This window comes from Agelaius phoeniceus, chromosome 14 (assembly GCF_051311805.1).
Source record: "Agelaius phoeniceus isolate bAgePho1 chromosome 14, bAgePho1.hap1, whole genome shotgun sequence".
NCBI lineage: Eukaryota > Metazoa > Chordata > Aves > Passeriformes > Icteridae > Agelaius > Agelaius phoeniceus.
Window position 1 is genome coordinate 7,930,137 of NC_135278.1, and position 19,192 is coordinate 7,949,328.

General features: G+C 40.5%; 1 protein-coding gene across 5 annotated transcripts in view; it reads left to right on the plus strand.

Annotated features, from left to right (window-relative positions):
- Positions 1-19,192, plus strand: part of AFF2 (ALF transcription elongation factor 2) — a 326,975-nt gene that overhangs the window by 182,600 nt on the left and 125,183 nt on the right. For all 5 annotated transcript variants that reach the window (XM_077186245.1, XM_054641636.2, XM_077186247.1 and 2 more), the window contains exon 5: positions 17,137-17,223. In XM_077186245.1, the coding sequence (XP_077042360.1) occupies positions 17,137-17,223 (87 nt within the window). The remainder of the gene's footprint in view (positions 1-17,136; positions 17,224-19,192) is intronic.

A 19,192-nucleotide genomic window follows, 5' to 3' on the forward strand; every position in this document is an offset into this window, starting at 1 on the left:
GTGAATAACGAGCTGACTGGCCTAGTAAATCATGTGAACCTGTCAAATGTGGGAACACGTTGGGGAGGAGATGATGTCAAGTAACAGTAACTTAGCAACCTGGCATTTAGCTGTCCAGAGAATGAGTAAGAGTAGCCACTTTTAAATAGCTGAGTAAATAAATGAATCCCTATACGTCTTAGGTGTGCTATAAAAATAGCCCAGCACCGTATGTTTTGTGTCAAGCTGCTTCTTTCTCCTGGATAAGGTGATTTATTATTTCTATTGAAATGAAAAAATGGATTGAAAAGTTAACCCAAGTGTAAATGTGGATCTGTGGCCTTTGTCCCTGCTCTGGCGTGCAGCCTTTGAAAGCATGCATGGAACGGGTAATAGCCTGCTTTGAGAGTTGTTTTTTTTCCTTCAGACTTTGCTTATGTACACAAAGATTTGGATGGATAAAAACAATTAATTTCTAAGCAATTTCTAAGCCATTGCATTTTCAAGCTTTTTATCAGCACTTTCTCAATGGAGGCAGAACCAGTTTCTGCTCTCACATCAATATAAATCAAGGGGTAATTCCACTGACCTCTGATCTCATTTGAGTTCATTGAATTCTTCTTCCTCCCACACTGGTATAAATTGGCAGCAGTTCCACTTACATTGCTGCTGCTGTTATAAAATAAAAAATTAGTTACCTCTGCATTACTTTAGGTATACATAAAGGCAGAGACCTGTTCTTTGTTCTGATGAGCACATCTCCAGATGTGGTCTCACTCCAGAAAATGGAAATGCTGAATATTTCCTTGAGAACAGCTCCTTCCTGGTTTGGTAGGTGATCAGCTCAGTTTTGGTCTCAGTATCACCACAAACATTATCACCACAATTGTTGCAATCAGCAGCAATTCCAGGAAGGTTGAAGGAATCCTTTTCCCAGCATTTTGTGCACTGTCCAGAATGCACACAGGAAGGGTGACATCAGTAGTTGGAGTCATTTGAGGACAGCCTGGTGTAAACTTGGAGTGCAGAAGGCTCTTTGGGAGCTGGAAAGGGCAGTCTTAGGTCTTCCCAGCCCAGAGCACACCCTTGGCCCCCATGTGCTGCCCCTGACCGTGGCAGAAAAGGATTATCCAAATTTTTGGCCATTCACCTTTCCAGTGACAACATTATGGTGGCACCTATGAGAAAAGCAGTTCAGGAGCACTATCCCAAAGGTGCCTGCTTTAACTTGAGGGTGCCTCACGTCTAAATCTCAGCGCTGCCTTCAGGCTGGCAGGGTGGGAAGCTCGTGGGTCGATGCCCAGTGCCTGTTGTTTGTGGGCCCCCATTGCGCAGCTGGACTGCACAGGTTACATGTGAGGTGATCTACACTTGTGGTGTGGATCTCTAGCATAAATCTGCTTGGTGCTGCCAGCTGAAGGCAGGGCAGGCTGTGCTGCTGGGGAGGTGACAGGGAGGAAAGGTTGGCTGTCTGCTCTGACAAATGCGCGTGGGTGTGCAGAGTTTCCTGTGCTCGAAAGCTGGTGTTCTGCACCTGCCTGTTACAGGGATAAATGCCTCTTCAAGATGTAATGCAGCAAAAGATTAGACCTTTGTCAGGACAGACAAGCAAGGTCTGATTCCAGCTTGCAGGCACATTTATCAAATAAAGGTTTTATTTTCATAGCAGTATTAAATAAATTATTTAGCAAAGAACTTTGAAATGTAAAATCTGATCATTATGTGGGTCTATTGCAGCCTGTCTACACTGTAACAATAAAAAAAGATTACAAAAGGTATTCAGGAAAAGAGAAAGAGATTGCTGTGCACCTGTTTCAAACTCACTATTCAATTCTGTTTTCTTATCTCCTTTACCATAATATTTTAGCACATATTTTTGTACTGCCAAATTGAAATATTGCTGATTTCAGAAGTATGATATAATTCTGCCATCATTGCCAGATTTACCATTGCTACTAAAATTACTGTAAAGTGAGCTGACATTACGAGAGTTTGGACATGTATTGCTGCTCCTGAAGAGAAACAAAGTACTCCCATGATAAATGATAAGTGAATGACTGCCAGTGAAGGAGTGAACTTTGTTTTCCAAGCTCTTCAGCATCTCTTTTCACCAAAACAAGCATTTTTAGTTTCTCTCCCTCATTGAAAGTCAGCTCAGAAACAATCCACTATGTATTGCAATGTTACATGCTCAGCATCCTCACTCTGATTAAGTACTCTGTTATGATAAAAATAATTACTTTTTATGAGACTCTACAAAGTAATTGTTTTAAAACCAGTTCAAACAAGAAAGTAATTGAAACAAAGTTATTCTCTTGGAGGAAAATATAGTAAGTTTTGCAACTCTTTGGGAAGATCAAATGCACTCTCTACAGAACTTAAAAACATTGGTTATTTTATATATTACTTTTTCAAATACCACTAAGTTTTGCAGTTCCAGAAATAAGTGAAAGAGATGAAAAATGTGGGAAAACAATTTGGTGGAGTCTTGCAGTTGAGTGGAGAATGTCATAAAAGTAAGATTCCTGCTCCCAGTTTGGAGACCCGTGGGACCTGAATTCCCATCCTTTTTCATCCTTGTGACTAAAGAGCGATTCCCTTATCTTGGAGTGAAAGTGTGAAAGAAAACAGACCCAAGGAATCTGGCTTGTCAGATCAACTCTGACCTTTTATGCTCCCATGAACAGAAAAAGTGCTGAACAGGGTGGAAAATTTTAAACACCACTGTGGTGTTTCAGTGTTTGGCTCTAGCTGTACCAGGTATCCTCTCCTAAGGACCTTGTGGGCTCATCAGTTTATGTTGTATAAAAACATGATTAAGAACTCCAGAGCCTGTTGTGTGTCCTGGAGTGCTGCTGCTGATTCCAAAATGACATTTTGCAGTGTGGCCAAGCAGAAAAGCCATCTGAAGCTCCCATACTCCACTTACACAGCTTACTGACAGAGCATTAAGCAAAAAAATCTAGTCCTATTTTGAGATACAGGTAGTAAAATATTTCTCTGGTCTCAGATTAATCATTTTTGTTATTTCATCTTGTCCTGTCAGAGTGAAACATGGTAAATATGGGCACTGAGTGTTTAAACTGCTTGCAATGTTACCTTTCATTTAAATAGATTAAGAATGTGTAGTCTACATTACAAATTGCTTTCGGCACAGAATGAAGACATTGAAAACATATTAAAATTGTGTTAGGCTTTCTGAAATGAATGCATGCTTTGGAAACAATTCTGGTTTGAAATGTCTGTAACATCTTCTGTGGCTCTTACTCTCTCACAAATGGGAAGAGCTCCATTTTTGCAGCCCTGAGGGCAAATGTTGCATGATTTAAATCCTGGTAGAAAGCTTCCCTGTAAGTCAGCTCTGCTGAGGAGGCTCATGGGGTCCATGAAGGATGACTTAGTCTAATCACAATTAGTCAAAAGAAGCAGACTAGGAAAGGGCTAGCAGTGTTCAAGGGAAGACTGGACTGGGAGATGTAACTAGACAAACCTTCAGAAACAGTTTCAAGAGCTTACATTTTTGAAATTCCCCTCTGAAGTTTTTGGCTATGACAATAAAAAAATAATTGATGGTTAAAAGAAACATATGCAAGGAAAGCACTAGGGAAATTAAAGTGATGGATCAAAAAGACACCAGGTACTTGAGGCATGCTCAGTTTCCCCCTTTATGCTTTATCTACACCTGCATGTTGCAACTTTTGATGCTTTACTGCTCTGAGCTCCTTGAGGAAAAATAAAGAGTACAGGAAAAAGTTGACACCTAGAGCAAACCTGAAGTTTCAACTTTGAATCTCCATTGTTGAGCTCAGAGATGGGTGGAAGTGTTCTGTAACAGCAGTTACCAGGAGTGCTTGCTGCCATTTTCATAACACAGTGAGGTCTGAGTTGAACTGGAGCCACTCCTAACTTCTTAAGGCAAGAATGCAGACACCAACTGATGTATGGACCAAAACTTATTTTATTTCCTCCTGAGAGACCCCTTGGACAAACAGGTGGGCTTTTCCTTGCGAAGAGTCATATGGTGACACATAGACTTGCCAGACCCCATGAGGTTTGTGGAAGGAGCCTGATGTGGTCAGGCAGTCTTGTGATCATCATCTGTCTTAAGTTCAAGTTGTTCCACATTCTGCAGTGAGAATAGCTCTAGAATCTGCCTTTTGGGGAGGAGAATTCCTGTCTTTGCTGTGTGCCATTGGTCTGTCATGCTCCATAGTCAGCAGAGTTCTTTCTGAAAGCATCTTCCTTCTTACCAGTGGAGATTGTTCCAGCTGTCAGTCTTCAGAATACACCACTTCAAATCTGCCAGTGAAAGACTGGTATGGTTCATCTTCTCACATCTTTGAACACCCTCTCAATAAATGCTTGAATACATAGACTTGGATAAAACATCCTACCTTTGATCTTCCTGAATAACCTTGAGATGCCCCTTTGCTCCACTGTGTCTCCTTCTGTGAAATGGTGAAATAGAACCTCACCCACACTGCCATTGTTGAAAGTTAAATTAGTTGTTAGCAAAATGCATTGATGTCCTCAGCTGGAATTGTTGGTGTGATAATTGGGCAAAAGCAAGACTCTATCAGATATTTAAAATTATGCTACATACTGTGGCTTATCTGAATTTCTAACATTTCTTTAAAGAAAGTGTGCCATTGAATTTAATGTTCTGACAAACCTTATGAACTTCCAATCTATTTTAGCTGTACATTTCAAATTATGCTTATAATTGTGTTTTTATTGAATATGTAAGTTGCTTTCAATTTCTTATTACACTACATGGGTTTTAATATACATTTGAGAAGAATGCACACTGTGGATAGGTGGTGATTTTGAGTGTTTTCAAATTGTCACAGTAAAATTGTCACATTTGTTTAATTAGCCAGTAGATCCTGCCACATTGATTTGTCAGTGGTGTAACAATTTCTTTGGATAACTGGAAAATCTGATCAGAGTGGTTTTTTGTATTTTTTTTTCCTTAATGAATTTATCACATTTCTTTTTGATTTAAAAGCAGTCATACAGGCACTCAGCCTTGCAGAAGTCAGCTGAAGAAAATGTCGGGTTCTAGCAGTAGAATGAAGACGATTTGATTTCTTCAGGGCTTTGAGGTGTTTTTTGACCATTGTTCACAGGCAGGAGAGTAAAGCTGTCTCCCAAACAAGAATCTTAGGGTCTGAACCAAGTGCCCAGATTTGTTTTAAAACATCCTGCATGCCCTGTGTGCTCTACCTGCTGAAAGCATTCCTGCATGGCCTTCCAGAGCTCCTGGGGCCAGGGCTTGTTGTGGCTGTCATTAGAAACCTGTTATCAACACTCTACAGCTCTTGTTTAAATGTTTTCTCAGTTCCGAAATTTCTGTTCAATGTGTGAGCAAATATTGCTGGGGAGGTGGAAATACCTACTGATACTTGGCAGGGTGAAACATGAACCCACAAGGGCATAGCAGACTGGCATGGGTGGTTAACAGGAAAAAAAATGGGCAGAGTTGTATTATTCATTGTGTTTGCTGTGGGTTGATTGAGGGGTTTAAAGTGTGGACCAAATGTCACCTCTGGAGCCAAGCTAGAAAATGGCAGGTACTGATCTTTTGTGAGGGATGCTTTGAGATCTTCTGATGGCATTTATTGCACAAGCATTGAGTGTTAAAAGCCCCTTTGGGCTTTGTAGTCCGTTAATTTCTTTGCCATGAGTATATCTTACTAAAGAAAATGTTGTGTACACCAAGGTACAGTAACCTTTAAAAATACTCTTCTGAGCCGTAGGATAAAAACAATTCATGTTTGGTTTGTAGGCACATTCCCAGTAGTGACTTGATTTTTTTTTTTTTAAATTAAGCCAATTAATCCCTTCCCACTTATTCCAGCATTTTATCATTTCTAGCCTCTTGAGTCCCTAATCTTTTCAACAAGAGGTCTGAACTGCCAGTTATCTGAAAAAGTAATGTACCAATCAAATGAAAACTGGTGCTTAGAATTTTTTTGAAGAGCAGCCCCTTGTCATTCCTGAGTTCAGACAAAAACAAAGAACATAGTTTCAACAGTGAAGCGTTCACTGGAGGCTTCTTTCCATGAAAATAGTTATCACTCCTTTTTTTCCTTGGCAATTGAGTCATTGTTTCTTTTAAAAGAGGTTGTCATGATCTCCTCATTACCATTTTTCTTAATATGATAAGTGTAAACTACAAGAAAGCGATCATGTTTGAAAGGATGCAGGAACCCTAAGGAATGTTGCACTAACTGCTTGTGTTCTTTGAAAAGGCTTAGACTGGGAATTTGACTAAATGTATCATTCTGTCTACTTTGCAGCAGCATTGTCGTTTTCTAGCATCTTTCACTTACAACACAAGTTACCCTTCAAAAAGAATGCCATGTTATTGCATCCAGCCTTTGTGTGTCTCCAGCAAAGCGAGATCAACAACTCCTTTTGGTAGTGGCTCGAACATAATAATACATTGCACTTCATACTTAAAAAAAAAACAACAAAAAAACAAACAAAAAAAAAACCAAACCCCCAAAATCCCCCACCATCCTTTGACATGTTTACTCCAGTTCATCTTTGCTTGGTAGCTGGTATCTGTCAGTGTTTGACACCAGCTGGAGCTGTGTCACTCCAGCACTGCTTGGAGCTAACTAGGCAGCCATGGGTCTGCTGGGTGGTCTTTTCTTGGGCTTGCTCCAAGTTTGTTCCAAATTGCTCACACAGTCCCTGATAAACTATTACTAATGAACACTTTGCTATTCCTTTTGGGCCATCTAGAAGCAAAAAAGACAATACATGTCATCGTCTGGTAATGTAGAGATACGATGTTTAAATGCTGGAGCACTGAATTTACAGCATTTCAGTGCTGTGCCTTTTGTGTCCTATTCATTGATTTTCCTGTGGGAAAAGAAGTAGTGTAGTGCTTTGAGACAGGAAGGTTATGGACTTTGCCCTTTTTCAGCCCTGTTTTTAGGAGTTAGTTTGTTTCAATGTAGTTTGCTGTCAGAAGTTTTTAAAAATGCAGACACAGGAGGCTCTATCAATCTGGTGCACAGTCAGAGCACACTGATTTCAGACACTGGGGCTGCTCTGTGTGGGACCAGGCATCCTCAGCTGTTGTATGTCTTAGTGGCAGTCCCGAGTATTTAACATTTCCAGCCTCCAACTAGCTTTGTAAGAAAGAACATGCTGGGAAATGAGGAATCAAATGTATGCAACTGTGGGAATCTGTCTACCAGAAATACTCTGAAGCCTCCATACCTTAAAGGAGATCAAAAAAGACCTCAGCATGTTTTGGCTTCAGTTTTCTTTACTGTTTAAGCTGGTTTATTTGGATAAGGCTGACATGCCAAAAAAGTATATGTTGTATCAAAACATCTTCTATAACATACATCCATTTTTTCTACACCTGTTAGCTTAGCAGGAGTGGATCAAAGGGGAGTGTTGGCATGATTTACAGGACACACAGATGCAGGAACAGACCTGCTTCAAGGTGCAAGTGAGGAAAAGGAAATTCAGACTGAAATGTTTGTTCTTTTCCAAAGGCTAAAATTACTATAATAAATGCCAGGTTGCATGAGAGGGTTTCAGGTGTCTGGTTAGGTCTTTCTCTGTAAGAGAACAGAATTAAAGGGTTGAGCATGAAAGGCAGCAAGGACTCCACCTCTGTGTTACAGATGAGGACCCATAATGTATTGTATGGCAGACATGCTACGATTTTTAACTTTACAAAAGAAACCGAGGTGACAAAATTAGAGGAACCAATCATCAGGCTTTGTATATCCAGGGCTTGCTGAATACTCATCAAGCTGTGCCTGTGTTATCCATACATTTTGGACACACCCATTGGATTTTTCAGCCTATAATCTCTATTCCAAATTTTCAGACAATATTCAGAAGTTTTACCACTGCCCTAGGCATTGCATAAGACAAAAAATGAGACAGTTTGTGCCCCACAGAGCATTCCTAGTCTCTGAAGTAGGCACTTATGGGAAGATAACCGTGCTTCACAGGGGAAAGTGAATTCTTAATGCTTGAAGGGAGAAGCAAGTTCTCGACTGAGACACGTGGCAGGGAGAGCCTCACATAAAGAAGGAAAAGGAATGGTGAAAAAAGACAGCTCTGTAAGGGCAGGTTTCAGCCTTTCTAGGTGTTCACTGTGTCTTCACTTCAGCCTCAGACTGCTGGTTTAACAGCATTACAGTGGGGGTGATGAGACTGTGTAACAACATAAAAAACAAATGCTACCCTGGCACACCCACGCAGGAAAACCCTGCTGCAGTACTGCTTGTGTGGTAAGCAGAATAAGAGATCTGGCAGAGTCTTGGTTTGGAAGGCAAAGAAACAGCTTTTGTAAGGATTTCAGTGTGTATTGTACAGCAGTGTGTGGTAGCTTCATTTCTTTGTATTTGATGAGTAACAACTCAGAGTCCAATTTTAATGAGAGCAAATCATGGCTTAAACAAAAGAATTGGGCTTTAAATTTAAATTAGTTGCCTAACTTGGTTTCTTAATTTCCCCTATATACTGTTTCAGGTAATTAATGCTCCTGTTTTAAGGCCAGAGCTGGTATTTTCTGGCACAAGTTAATGCTTTCAAATTCCTCATGATTTTTGGACTCAGTTTCATCACATTGTCAGGATGTAAGTTATAAGCTGGTTACATGGGTCTAAAAATTATTGCACAATATACAACTTACACAGTTTCTGTGCTAAGCTTACAGAACAAGGGGGTTTGTGGTTTAGCAATCTAATTTTGCCTGATATTGAATTTAGAGATTTTTTTCACTATGCTGCCATAAGTTGCTTCAGAAATTTAATGCATTTTATAATAAATTCCATTGATAAGGTCTTGTCCTGTAACTATATAACACCCTGTTGTACTTGTATGAAAAAACCCATGAATTGATTACATCTGGCAATGTAAAGGAGATGATGTAATGTATTGTATAAATGCACACAGTGGAGTGCCTTAGGGTAGGAGTAGTCTTGTTTTGTAACTGTAAATTATAGTTCTGCGCTCTTCTTGGTGTGAACCCTAAGTTTCAGAGAAGAAAACAGGCAATTCAAGACATGCTTTCTTGCTTGTGAAGCTGAGGATGGATGGAACAAATTACCAGATTCCCTTAAACAAGTGCCAGCAGTGAATAGTTTCAAAACACAGTTGCTTATTTGCTTGGAGAATGGGTTTTTTGCCAATGTTTTTTAAATTGCTGAGATGAAATTAAATGTTGGTATTAGTAACTTTTGAAAGAATTAGCTTTTTATGACTTATTGTGCCTTTGTTTATACTATACTCTTGTAGTGCCAGGATCTTATGTTGTATTTAACAGTTCAATGCATACTTCCTACCTCGTGGGCCCCTTGTGACAATAAGATGTGCCATCCCTGGGGATGTTACCAACAAGTATTATTTTGAATAAATAAAATCAGTGGGATATGGCAGTGCATCTCAGTGGGGTTGAGAAGCTGCCAAGAGTAGGAAGTTTTGCACTGTACAAAGCAGGGTCTGGTTCTGTGTGCTGGGCAACAAAGCCATTAATTCATTTACCAGGAGTGACAGCTGGAGGATGCCTCCCCTCCTGGAACTGGGTTTGGTACATGTGACTGCAGGCACCTGAATATTTATGGGTGTATTATGGATTTCTAAAACTGGTGTTAGCTTGTGTGAACCCAATATCCAGTTCTGGATGCTATATTAAACAGAAAAGGTCTCAGCACAGCTGAGAATTTGTAAGTATGGAGGGATCAGGATTTTGTCCTCATGATTGCCTTGGTGTTCCTGAAGTGCTCAGTGGAAGACACACACCAAACAGTGTCTGTGGCATCCCAGAGGAGCAGGACCTCGAGTCTGACCCATCCTGACAGTTGATGTTCCTGGCCCATCAGTAGGTCTGTGCAGAGGAACAGTTATATAGAAACAGGAGCACCTCCTGTGGCCCAGCATCTCCTGTGTGCCTGGCAAAACTCTGATCATCCTCTCCTTGCACACCACATTATGGCCTGTCCTTAACAATCCCCACATTCCTGCAGCTGACAGGATTCCTCCTGCCTGTCCTGGCTGGGAAGCAGAGTCACCACTCCAGTCAGTGTCATTGTTCCTGCTCAGTATATGCCTGTCTTTGCACCATTTGGAAGCTCATGGCTCATCCCAAAGACAGCACTGGCTCCTGCTCATATCCTGGGCTTTGGCTGGAAGCTCAGACAGTGCTGGAAGACAAAGACATGGTGGTCAGAGAGGCTGTCACACATGCTGGGTGTATCTACCTTTGGCTTCATGACTTCCAACATCCCCATTTCCTACTGAACTATTAATTCTCTCATCACATAAAACTTGTCAGGAAAGCTGTTCCATGTGCTTGCTGTTAGGTCCTGCTTCATTTTTTACATTGTGTGATTTTTTTTGCCAGTTATATTCTGTGAACTCCCCGTGTCCTACATGCACTTTACTCATACTGGGAGTCTAAGGCTGGCAGGCAGGAGTAGGGATACAGATTTCTAGTTCTGTGCAGCTCAATATAATGGTGCTTTATAGTGGGTCCATAGGGGATTGTGCTGCATGCTCCTAAAAATGCTAAGAACACATGAGAAGGTGCTGAAGGGCACAAAACCTGCTTGGTGTCAAGCTGAAGGATTGATTGTCCTAGGCAATACAGTACATTCAATACATTCATTTTGACCATAGAATCTTCCTGAGGTGGACCCTGAAGAAAATTATCCTGATGCACCTTGGAGAAAAGCATTGACTGTGTTTGACAGAGGAGCCTTGGGGGTAAGCTCCTGTACACACAGCATGGGCATTTGGGGCCAGGCCCAGCAGGGAGCTGCATCCTTGGCCAGGGCACACACACTTTTACAGGCTATGCTTCCCCTAGGACTGTAGCAGACTTGTGAAATTGAGTCCAGTGTGGGTTCATGTGCTGTGGCTTCATTACTCTCCCCCTGAAACAGCCTCTTGAGCTGAGATACCTTCTCACTGTAATGGAGCATTGTTTTTCTTCACACACACAAGATTGGTTAGAGCAGTAAGTGCATCAATCATGATTTACTTTTTTTTTTATTGTCTTGTAAATGCTTTAAGCAAAGAATATGAGTGTTATTAGTTATAAAAGCTACAGTATGAGGAAAATATATTGAAAAGTTTGAGGTATACAGGAGTCATAGAGTACTGAGAAACTCAACAGAAAAAGAAAATACCCATATTTCTTTGTGGGTTTCCAAATGCTAACAAAGTAGGAAAGAAAAACATATGCTGTAAAATTTATAGTCAACCACAAGTGGCTTCTAAAGCAATTTCTATATTCATTTTCACAGAATATAATTTTTGTCTGTCCCCTTCTTGTTAAAATGGAAAGAAATATTAATTTGACATTGGATGATATGGAATGCATCCTATTCCCCAGCTGGCAAAGGGAACTTATTAGTCATCATTGATAAACCCACAGGTGAATGCTGTGGTTTAGGCTGTGGTCAGAAAAATGGGGTTTTTTTGTGGAATCAACTCTAGTTTCTCAATAATAAACTCAGGCATGTATGCACTGTATTTCCAATTGTCTTTCAAGCAGTTTTTGAGACAGTAACAAGATAAATTGTAGTATGACAAAGACATTATTGTAGATGCCACCACATTGTTCCTCAAAATATATGTGCTGGGCACTAGCCCTTCGTAATAAATTTGCTAAAACAATTGCACGAGTAAAAGGTTTTCAGCTTTAACATTCATAGCAGGAAAATAGCTTTCTTTGGAGGCCATCATCAAAGTCTTTTAATTTTTTTTTCCTCTCACAGGGAAAAAGGTGTGGAATCCCTTTGATGAGATTTTTTTAAAATGCTGAAACATCATAATCAATGTATATTAATGAATTTATCATGTCCATGTCAATACCAAAAATGTATCAAAATCCCTTCCTAAGGAAGCCTTTGACCCAGTATAAAGCAGGCCAGATTACTGGTCAGGGTATTTTCAGCTGCTTGTTCAAATTATGCATTCCTTCATAAAGAATATGAATAAAAACAACTCATAGGTTGATTGTCTTTGTGTTCCTTTAGGCTTTAGTGTCATTTGCTTATTGTTCCCAAGTATAAATATATATCTATATATCCATTCTTTCCTTAGCCTTTCCCCCAAAGTTGAAACAGGCTGAGATGGTTTTTAATTCAGTATGCATCTCACACAGAAAGTGTGGCTGCCCCTCATACATTACTGGCTTCCTACCAGAGAGAGTTTGATCAGTTTTGTATAAATGCAGAAACCAGAAAGATGCTGTGAAACAAGACAGGCTTTTTACAAGGGTTGCATTGATAAATAGTTAATAAAACATTAATAAATCATTAATAGGGTCTTTAATAAATGGTAAATCACTTGGCTGTATTTATTCCTATCTTTATTCAATCAAGGCAGTAGGTTGCTTAGCACCAGCTGTAACATCAAGTTTGTAATAACCTCAGAACATCTATTCTTCACATATTATTTTTTTCTGAATGCAACTTTAACATGTTGTGTCTCCAAAAATTGGAGGAAGTTTAAGGCAATAGATTTAGCTAAGATTTAAAAGTACTAAAAGTCAGCTAAGATTTTAAAGAGAGGGTCATTTGACAGAGAATATCACAGGTAAGGTCTCTTTAGCAGCAGTGGCCTCATGCTGAATTTATTGCTAGAGATGTGTGTAGGGATGGTCCTCCTGCTCCACTGGCTGCCCTCTAATGATGGGGAAAATATTGTGGGAAAATGTTGGTCCTGAGACTGCCTTGGTGGCCATAGAAGAAAAAAAAAGGGATTGTAGCTTTGTGTTCTGCCTTTTTGTGGAGGTATCCACAAGAGAAGCAGTAAGGGTGGGGCTTGGCCAAACCAGTTCTGATCTATCAAAACTACAGAACAACAAAAGAGCTGGGAAGGGTCTTAGAAATCTCATCATCTCCTACAGATCCCTGTCCCAGTGTAGGAATCAATTCTGCCTAAGCCATGCCTGACTGATGTGTGCTTATCTGTTCTTAGGGATGTTCTTGCGCAGATGGAGTCCATGGAGCCCTCTGAGCAGTCTGTTGCAGTGCTCCAGGATCCTTACCATTTAAGAGCTTTCTCTTACCTCTAACTGGAATTTTTCTGGCTGCAGTTGAAGTTCATATCCTCCATAAAGCTGGAGAACAGATTATTCTCTCCTTTAGGAACAGCTCTTTCTGTAATTAAAGGCTGTTCTCATGTCTCCCCTCAGTTCTCCCAAGGGAAGTAGCATGAGCCCTGTATCTTGGGAGACTTCAAATTAGATCAGGCTAAGCAGTTCAGAGCACACTAGGAAGGGAAGCTGCCTCAGTAGGAACACAGAGTACACAATCCTGCTTCTTTTTTTCCATAATGGTCTCAGAGAGCCAGGCTCAGTGCTTTTATCTGTACTTAAAAACATGGTACACTTTCTTTTGAACAAGAAGGAAATGATGGAAAAATGAAATACAGAGACAGGAAATAAATCTTGAAGGCAGCTATTAATTTTAGGGACTGGTTTTGTAAAGCTATTTACCATCTGCCCCATATCCCCTGTACTCAATTCTCTCTCTCTCTGACCTCTTCCTTAAAAACTTGCAAATTTAAATCCTTCCCCAGTCCTCTCCTTCCATTTAAATCATTATTTGGCCTTGTACCTCTGCATCCCTTGGAAGGTTTGCTTGGGGTATTTTTGTTTTGGGTGATTCATTAGATCGTGTCTGCATGTGTCCTTCTTAGTTACTTACCTGAGGGCTTTTATAGCCAAAAAAAACCCCAGACTTAGCTGAAGAGACAAGCATGTCTAGCTCTAATAAATAAAACACATGGAGTCAATTAAAACAATGTTTAAATAATTTTCAGAAAGGAGGATGCTTGATGTTACTACATCAGAGGACCACAGTGACTTTTAAGCCAAGAAACAGTGCAGGTTTACTTTCTCATTTAATCTCCAGGTCTGTAAAAAAAAATGCATGCTTCTATAGCAGTCATCTACCCACTCCAACAGTTAACATGATTTTGGAATTATTTTAAGTCCAAACCATGTGAAAATAAATCCTAACTCAATTTTGTGGGATTACTTTGTTTCCATTAAATTCCTCTTTAAAGTGTTTCATATGCTTGCTTTTATTATTTTTACTTCCAGGAATTTCTAAATACTTCCAAATTTGGATTGATTAAAGTGTTTTAACTTTTCCTGGAAAAAAACGCTAATTTAATTCCCTGTCTATTTTCCCAGGTGTTTACAAACTGAGGTGGTTACAGACACATCTTAATGGATGCATACACAACACACACCAGCAGTGTGGCTCTTTATAGTTTTAACATGTTAGAAGGTGAATATATCAGATTTCACAAGCTAAACAAAATAGAGCTTAGCAAGTACTTAAGGATGAGGGACCTCCAGAAGAAATTGGAGCACAAGGAAAAATGGTGAAGTCATGTGGATGATTAAACAAATGACATCTTTTCTCCTGATGCTCCAGAGTAACCTGTCTGTGCTGAAGGAAGGGAGCAGGAGTGAGCTAAGCAGTCACATCCCTGCAGGGTGTGGGGTTGGGATTTTGACCCTTCACTGACAACAGTGCAGTGCCATTTGTGCATGTCCTTCTGTAGCTCAGCTCTGTGTGACTGCAACATGCAGCTGTGTGGTGGGCAGGGTGGGGTTGCTGCCCAGACATGTTGAAGTGAAATTTTTCAGATGAGTGAGCTCAAAACTTTCTCTACCACCACTCAAGGTTCTTTGGTCAGCAGTGCTCTGGCACCTGTCTGTAAGTAGATGTAGGTCTGTTTCTTTAGCTAAATATATACTTTCTCCCTCCTTCCACACACAGTTGGTTTGTATGGTTTATATGAGCTTTAAATGTTTGTGTTACACGTGTGTGATCCTATCTGGAATTTTCTGTCCAATAATTTTCATTGCAGGGAGAATTGAAGTGAAATGCTTCCATGTAGCTAGGTTGTACCTTTGTAAGAGGTTTTGGTGCTCATGAGGTCATTCTGTAAACACAGAGATTGGATAGTCTTAACATCAGTGGAGGCAGAATGTCTTACCTTGTAGTTGAATTTCCTCAAATAATAGCAGGCTCCTTTTCCCACTGTTTTATATTCACGTGTCCCCTGATAGGGACATGACTAGGTTTGCTTACACTTCAGCCTGCCAAGTAGGTAGGCAGTGGATACTATATGTGTTTTGACAGGCAATATTCTGAAATGTTTGCTGGCATCACCTCCCCATGGATCCCAGGCTCTCTGTGCATTTTCTGTGTGGGCAGAAAGAGACTGAGGTCAAGCCTATAATTGTAGTTCTAGAATATTCTTCATTTCTGTCTTCAATCAGAATGCTTGGCCCTCTTTTAATTATGTGATATATTCTCTGTTTCATCATTTTGCTATGAAGAGATTTGCCACAAAGCAACCTCCATGGCAAAAGCTTTGGCCAAGGCATGCAGGATTTGGATTATATTATCTCACAGAAAAGTTCAGGGGATGCTGAAATCGTTTTCTGCCTTCCCCCGTGCAGAGGTCAGAAAATCAGTGCCATTTAATTGTGCTCTGACCTGCCACAGCCTCACACACCAGGAGGGATGAGCCATTCAGCAATTGCTCCTTTCCACCTCATTGCCACCATTTGGGTTTGTCTAGTGAAAACTGGCCCTGGGCTCCACAGCAGGAACCCAGAAATTCTTGCAGGGGTGCAGCCTGGCCCATCTGCCCAAGGAAGTCAACGTGTCTGCCTGTCCCACTGACTGAGCACCATGGTGCAGAGTTTTCCTTTCTCTCTCCTGTATGACACATAATTTGGGAGGGACAACTATAATTCTGAAACTTGCTGGCTCTGTTTTCAGTGAACTGTAATAAGTATCAGCTGTAGCCACCCAGGGCATGTGTTTAGCCAAAATTCACTAACCACACTGCCCTTTTTGCACCACCTATATTTTCTTAATCAATAGCATTATGTTATGTTTTTATTTGTAGTTCATTTGAGTGGTTGTCATGTTACCTACAGAAACTGGTCTCTTTATAAGGTTCATTGTGACTAGCCCTGGGTTTGACCAGTGTGTAGTAGCAGCTGGGAAGTGTAGTTTACTGCAGTCAGGCCATTGTACATAACATTTCTGAGATTGGATGCTCTTCTGGTCTTTGCCTCTCTTGTCTCAAGAAATAATTCTTTCTGAGCTTTTTAGGCAAGGAAAAAAACAACCAAGACAAAGATGCAACAGAATGCCAGAGATAACTATTACTGTCTCTCTGGATATTTATTAAATTAAAAACAAAGATAAGCAAGAAAGAAGCAGTATCTCCATAAAGCACACTCATTAGAAGGGCAGTTACAAGCTCTGCCTAAGCCAGCACTTGTGCAGTTCCTTGGTTTTAGTGATTTTGCCCCTGCTCCAATGTGCACAAGCCCCAGTGTGGTCCTGTCAGGCTTGCTGGGGCAGCAGCAGGAAGGAGTGGGTGTGTGTTGCTCTTCTGCTGGTGCTTGGGAGGCATGGGCACACAGGTTGTTTCTTTAAAGATAATTGGGACATGAGTGTACAAATGATGAATAAACACACTGATACAGAAAATGGATGGGTTTTGCTTAGATGGTCTGGTAGGCAGGTTTCACTGGATTCACCTGATTTCTCAGTCCCTCATTTTAAAGTGGAATCCATCGTGCTCTGGGGCTGTGACATTGCTAATCACAGCAAGAGCCTATGGCCAGTGCCACAAGAAGATGCTGTGGTGCTGTCCCTGCTCTCTGCTACACCAGGCATTCATGCTGCAAGCCCATTCCAGATTTTTCCAGACCTGCCTCTTGTTTCTTTTGCCACTCTGCAGTCTTGAATAGAGCTGCATCTTGCCACCATGCACTCCCCTGCAGGGTTGCACCCAGTGCTGGACAGGAGGGCCCCCTTCCTGCCTGGGCTTTGCAGGTACAGCCCTGCTCTGTTCATACAGCCTGGCAGACTGGCCATGGAGGTGGAGCCAGGAGACATGGATGGACACAATTTTCAAGAGTAAAACCTGTCCTCACTCTCATTCTGAGTCCTGCCTGTGGAGTTGTTTAGGTGTTCATCTGTGACTCAAGGGTGTGAGGTGGTGGGGTGGATTCCTTGAGCAATTGCATCTCCAGGCTCAGTGGAGCAGATGGGACCATTTTTAGCTCTTTCTTCTCTATGTACATGAATTTTTTTTCTGAACTTTTTCTTTTTTCCCTAGGAGATGACCCATTCTTGGCCTCCTCCTCTCACTGCTATTCACACTCCAGGCAAGGCTGAGCAGACCAAGTTTTCTATCCCAAGCAAGGTACAAGTGGTCTATTACCAGTGACCTGAATAACATTCTCTTCTGTTCTGTTGAGTGATCTTTGCTGGAGAGTTTATTTTTGTAATTGGTCCCGCTTAAAACAATTCTGATACTATTTTTAGTTGGAAATTCCCAATCAGATGGTTGCTACTAGTAGAACTGCTTATTTAAAGCTGCAGAAGACCCAGTGGAAGCAAAGTGAACTTTTTATCTCCGTTGTTATGGGAATCTTTTTACATCAAGTAAAATATATTTTGTTTGGTTTTCTTCCATTATTATTTCTGCAATGTAAAGGTTTGAAATGGACATTTTTTTCTCACTTGCTGATTGATTGGATGGTGAGGTTTTGGCTGCATAGTCAAGTTATGGTGACTGAAAAGCTCCCTGCATGTAAAGAGCATGGTGGCATCTGTCTGTGTCACACCCTTAGAGGGAGGCACAGAGTCTGGGCACAGCTGCCTAGAGAGTGCCTCTAGTTCATGTAATTCATACTGAATTGTTAAATTGTATGATCTGAAGATGTCCTTAGCCCACATTGCATTATTGCCTTCTGGCTGTGATTCCAGTAGCACTGCTAGAAATCAGGCTCATTCGTAGCTGGGACAGGTTCTGCCAGAGGTACCTCGTGCTGGGACTTGAAAACCTGAGCTGATGATGTTTGGGGAAGAAGAGAACTTCCCCAGGGTGGGAAATTTATGCCATTCTGTCATGGAGCTACATAAAAGTTTCTTTCCAATGGCAGAATCTTGAAAAATAGCTTATTAAACTGGTACTGCTTAACATTTTAGTTCAAGCAATCATATCCTGATTTAGAAGCTGGAATGCGATTTTGCTCTTACTGATTTCCCCTGTCTGAAATATAGCCACCATACTTAGTTGGAAAGAAATTAAATTAGCAATATCTGTGGCTTCTTAAACAAAACCCAAGCCAGTGCCCAGAATGTCTTATTTTAATGGGATGTGATTGTTACTGCCCTAGCACTGCCACTGTCACTGCAGTTTTCTGCAGGACTCAAACCAGTTTCTGAAGGGCTCATCAGAAACAGAACACTAAATTAAGAGATGATATAAATTAAAAAAAAAAAAACAAAAAACAAAACAAATACAAAAACCCAGCTTCCAGCAGATAAAAACCTGTATTGACACAGTTCACCTTAAAGGGTTCAACTGACACTATCTCCATTGGTAGCAGTATAAGCAGAGGTTCAGAGAAGCTAAAATTTTGGGTTTGCTTTTCTGTTTCTATCAATTTGGCTTTGAACTTTTAAGATCCACATCAAAGGTAATTTCTGGGCACATTAAATGTTGATCCTCAAATTCTTGACCATATCGCTTCAATACAAAATATAAATTAGATTTTTTTTTGAGCTAGCATTGCAGGAAATAGGCAATCACATAAATATTTTCATGTTTGCTAGTCTTACTTTAAAAAATACAACAGAAATGTCTCTTCAGAACATCACTTTAAATCAATTATGGCTAGCCAAATTATGCATCTAGGACATAATATGGCTAGGTTGTGCAACCATATAAACCAGACAGGCACTGTTAGAAGTTTTCAATTTAGCTATTAAAATAAAGGTATTCTCATGAGAAACATACATTTAAAAAGTGTGATAAAAGAGGTGGAGCTTATCAAAACAACTTATCCCTTTGACATTCAAATTTAAAGTGCCATGTTTACTCTTAGGGCATTATTTACTTCACAAGGGACTGACTGACAGCACAATATAATATTAGGAACTAATAATGCCCTAAGAGGAAGTGCAGTGAGGGCTTTAATGACTTTAACATCCTACAGAACTAACACTTCCAGCAAAGTAGTGCCTGGCTGTAGGATGAGGTTGTAAATAACACCTTAATTTCAACTGATCAAACTCAGCTTGGAAGGAAAGCTGATGACAATCACTGTGGACTACAGAGCCTAGAGAAAAACTAAGCCAGAAAACACTGTGACATTAAAGAAACA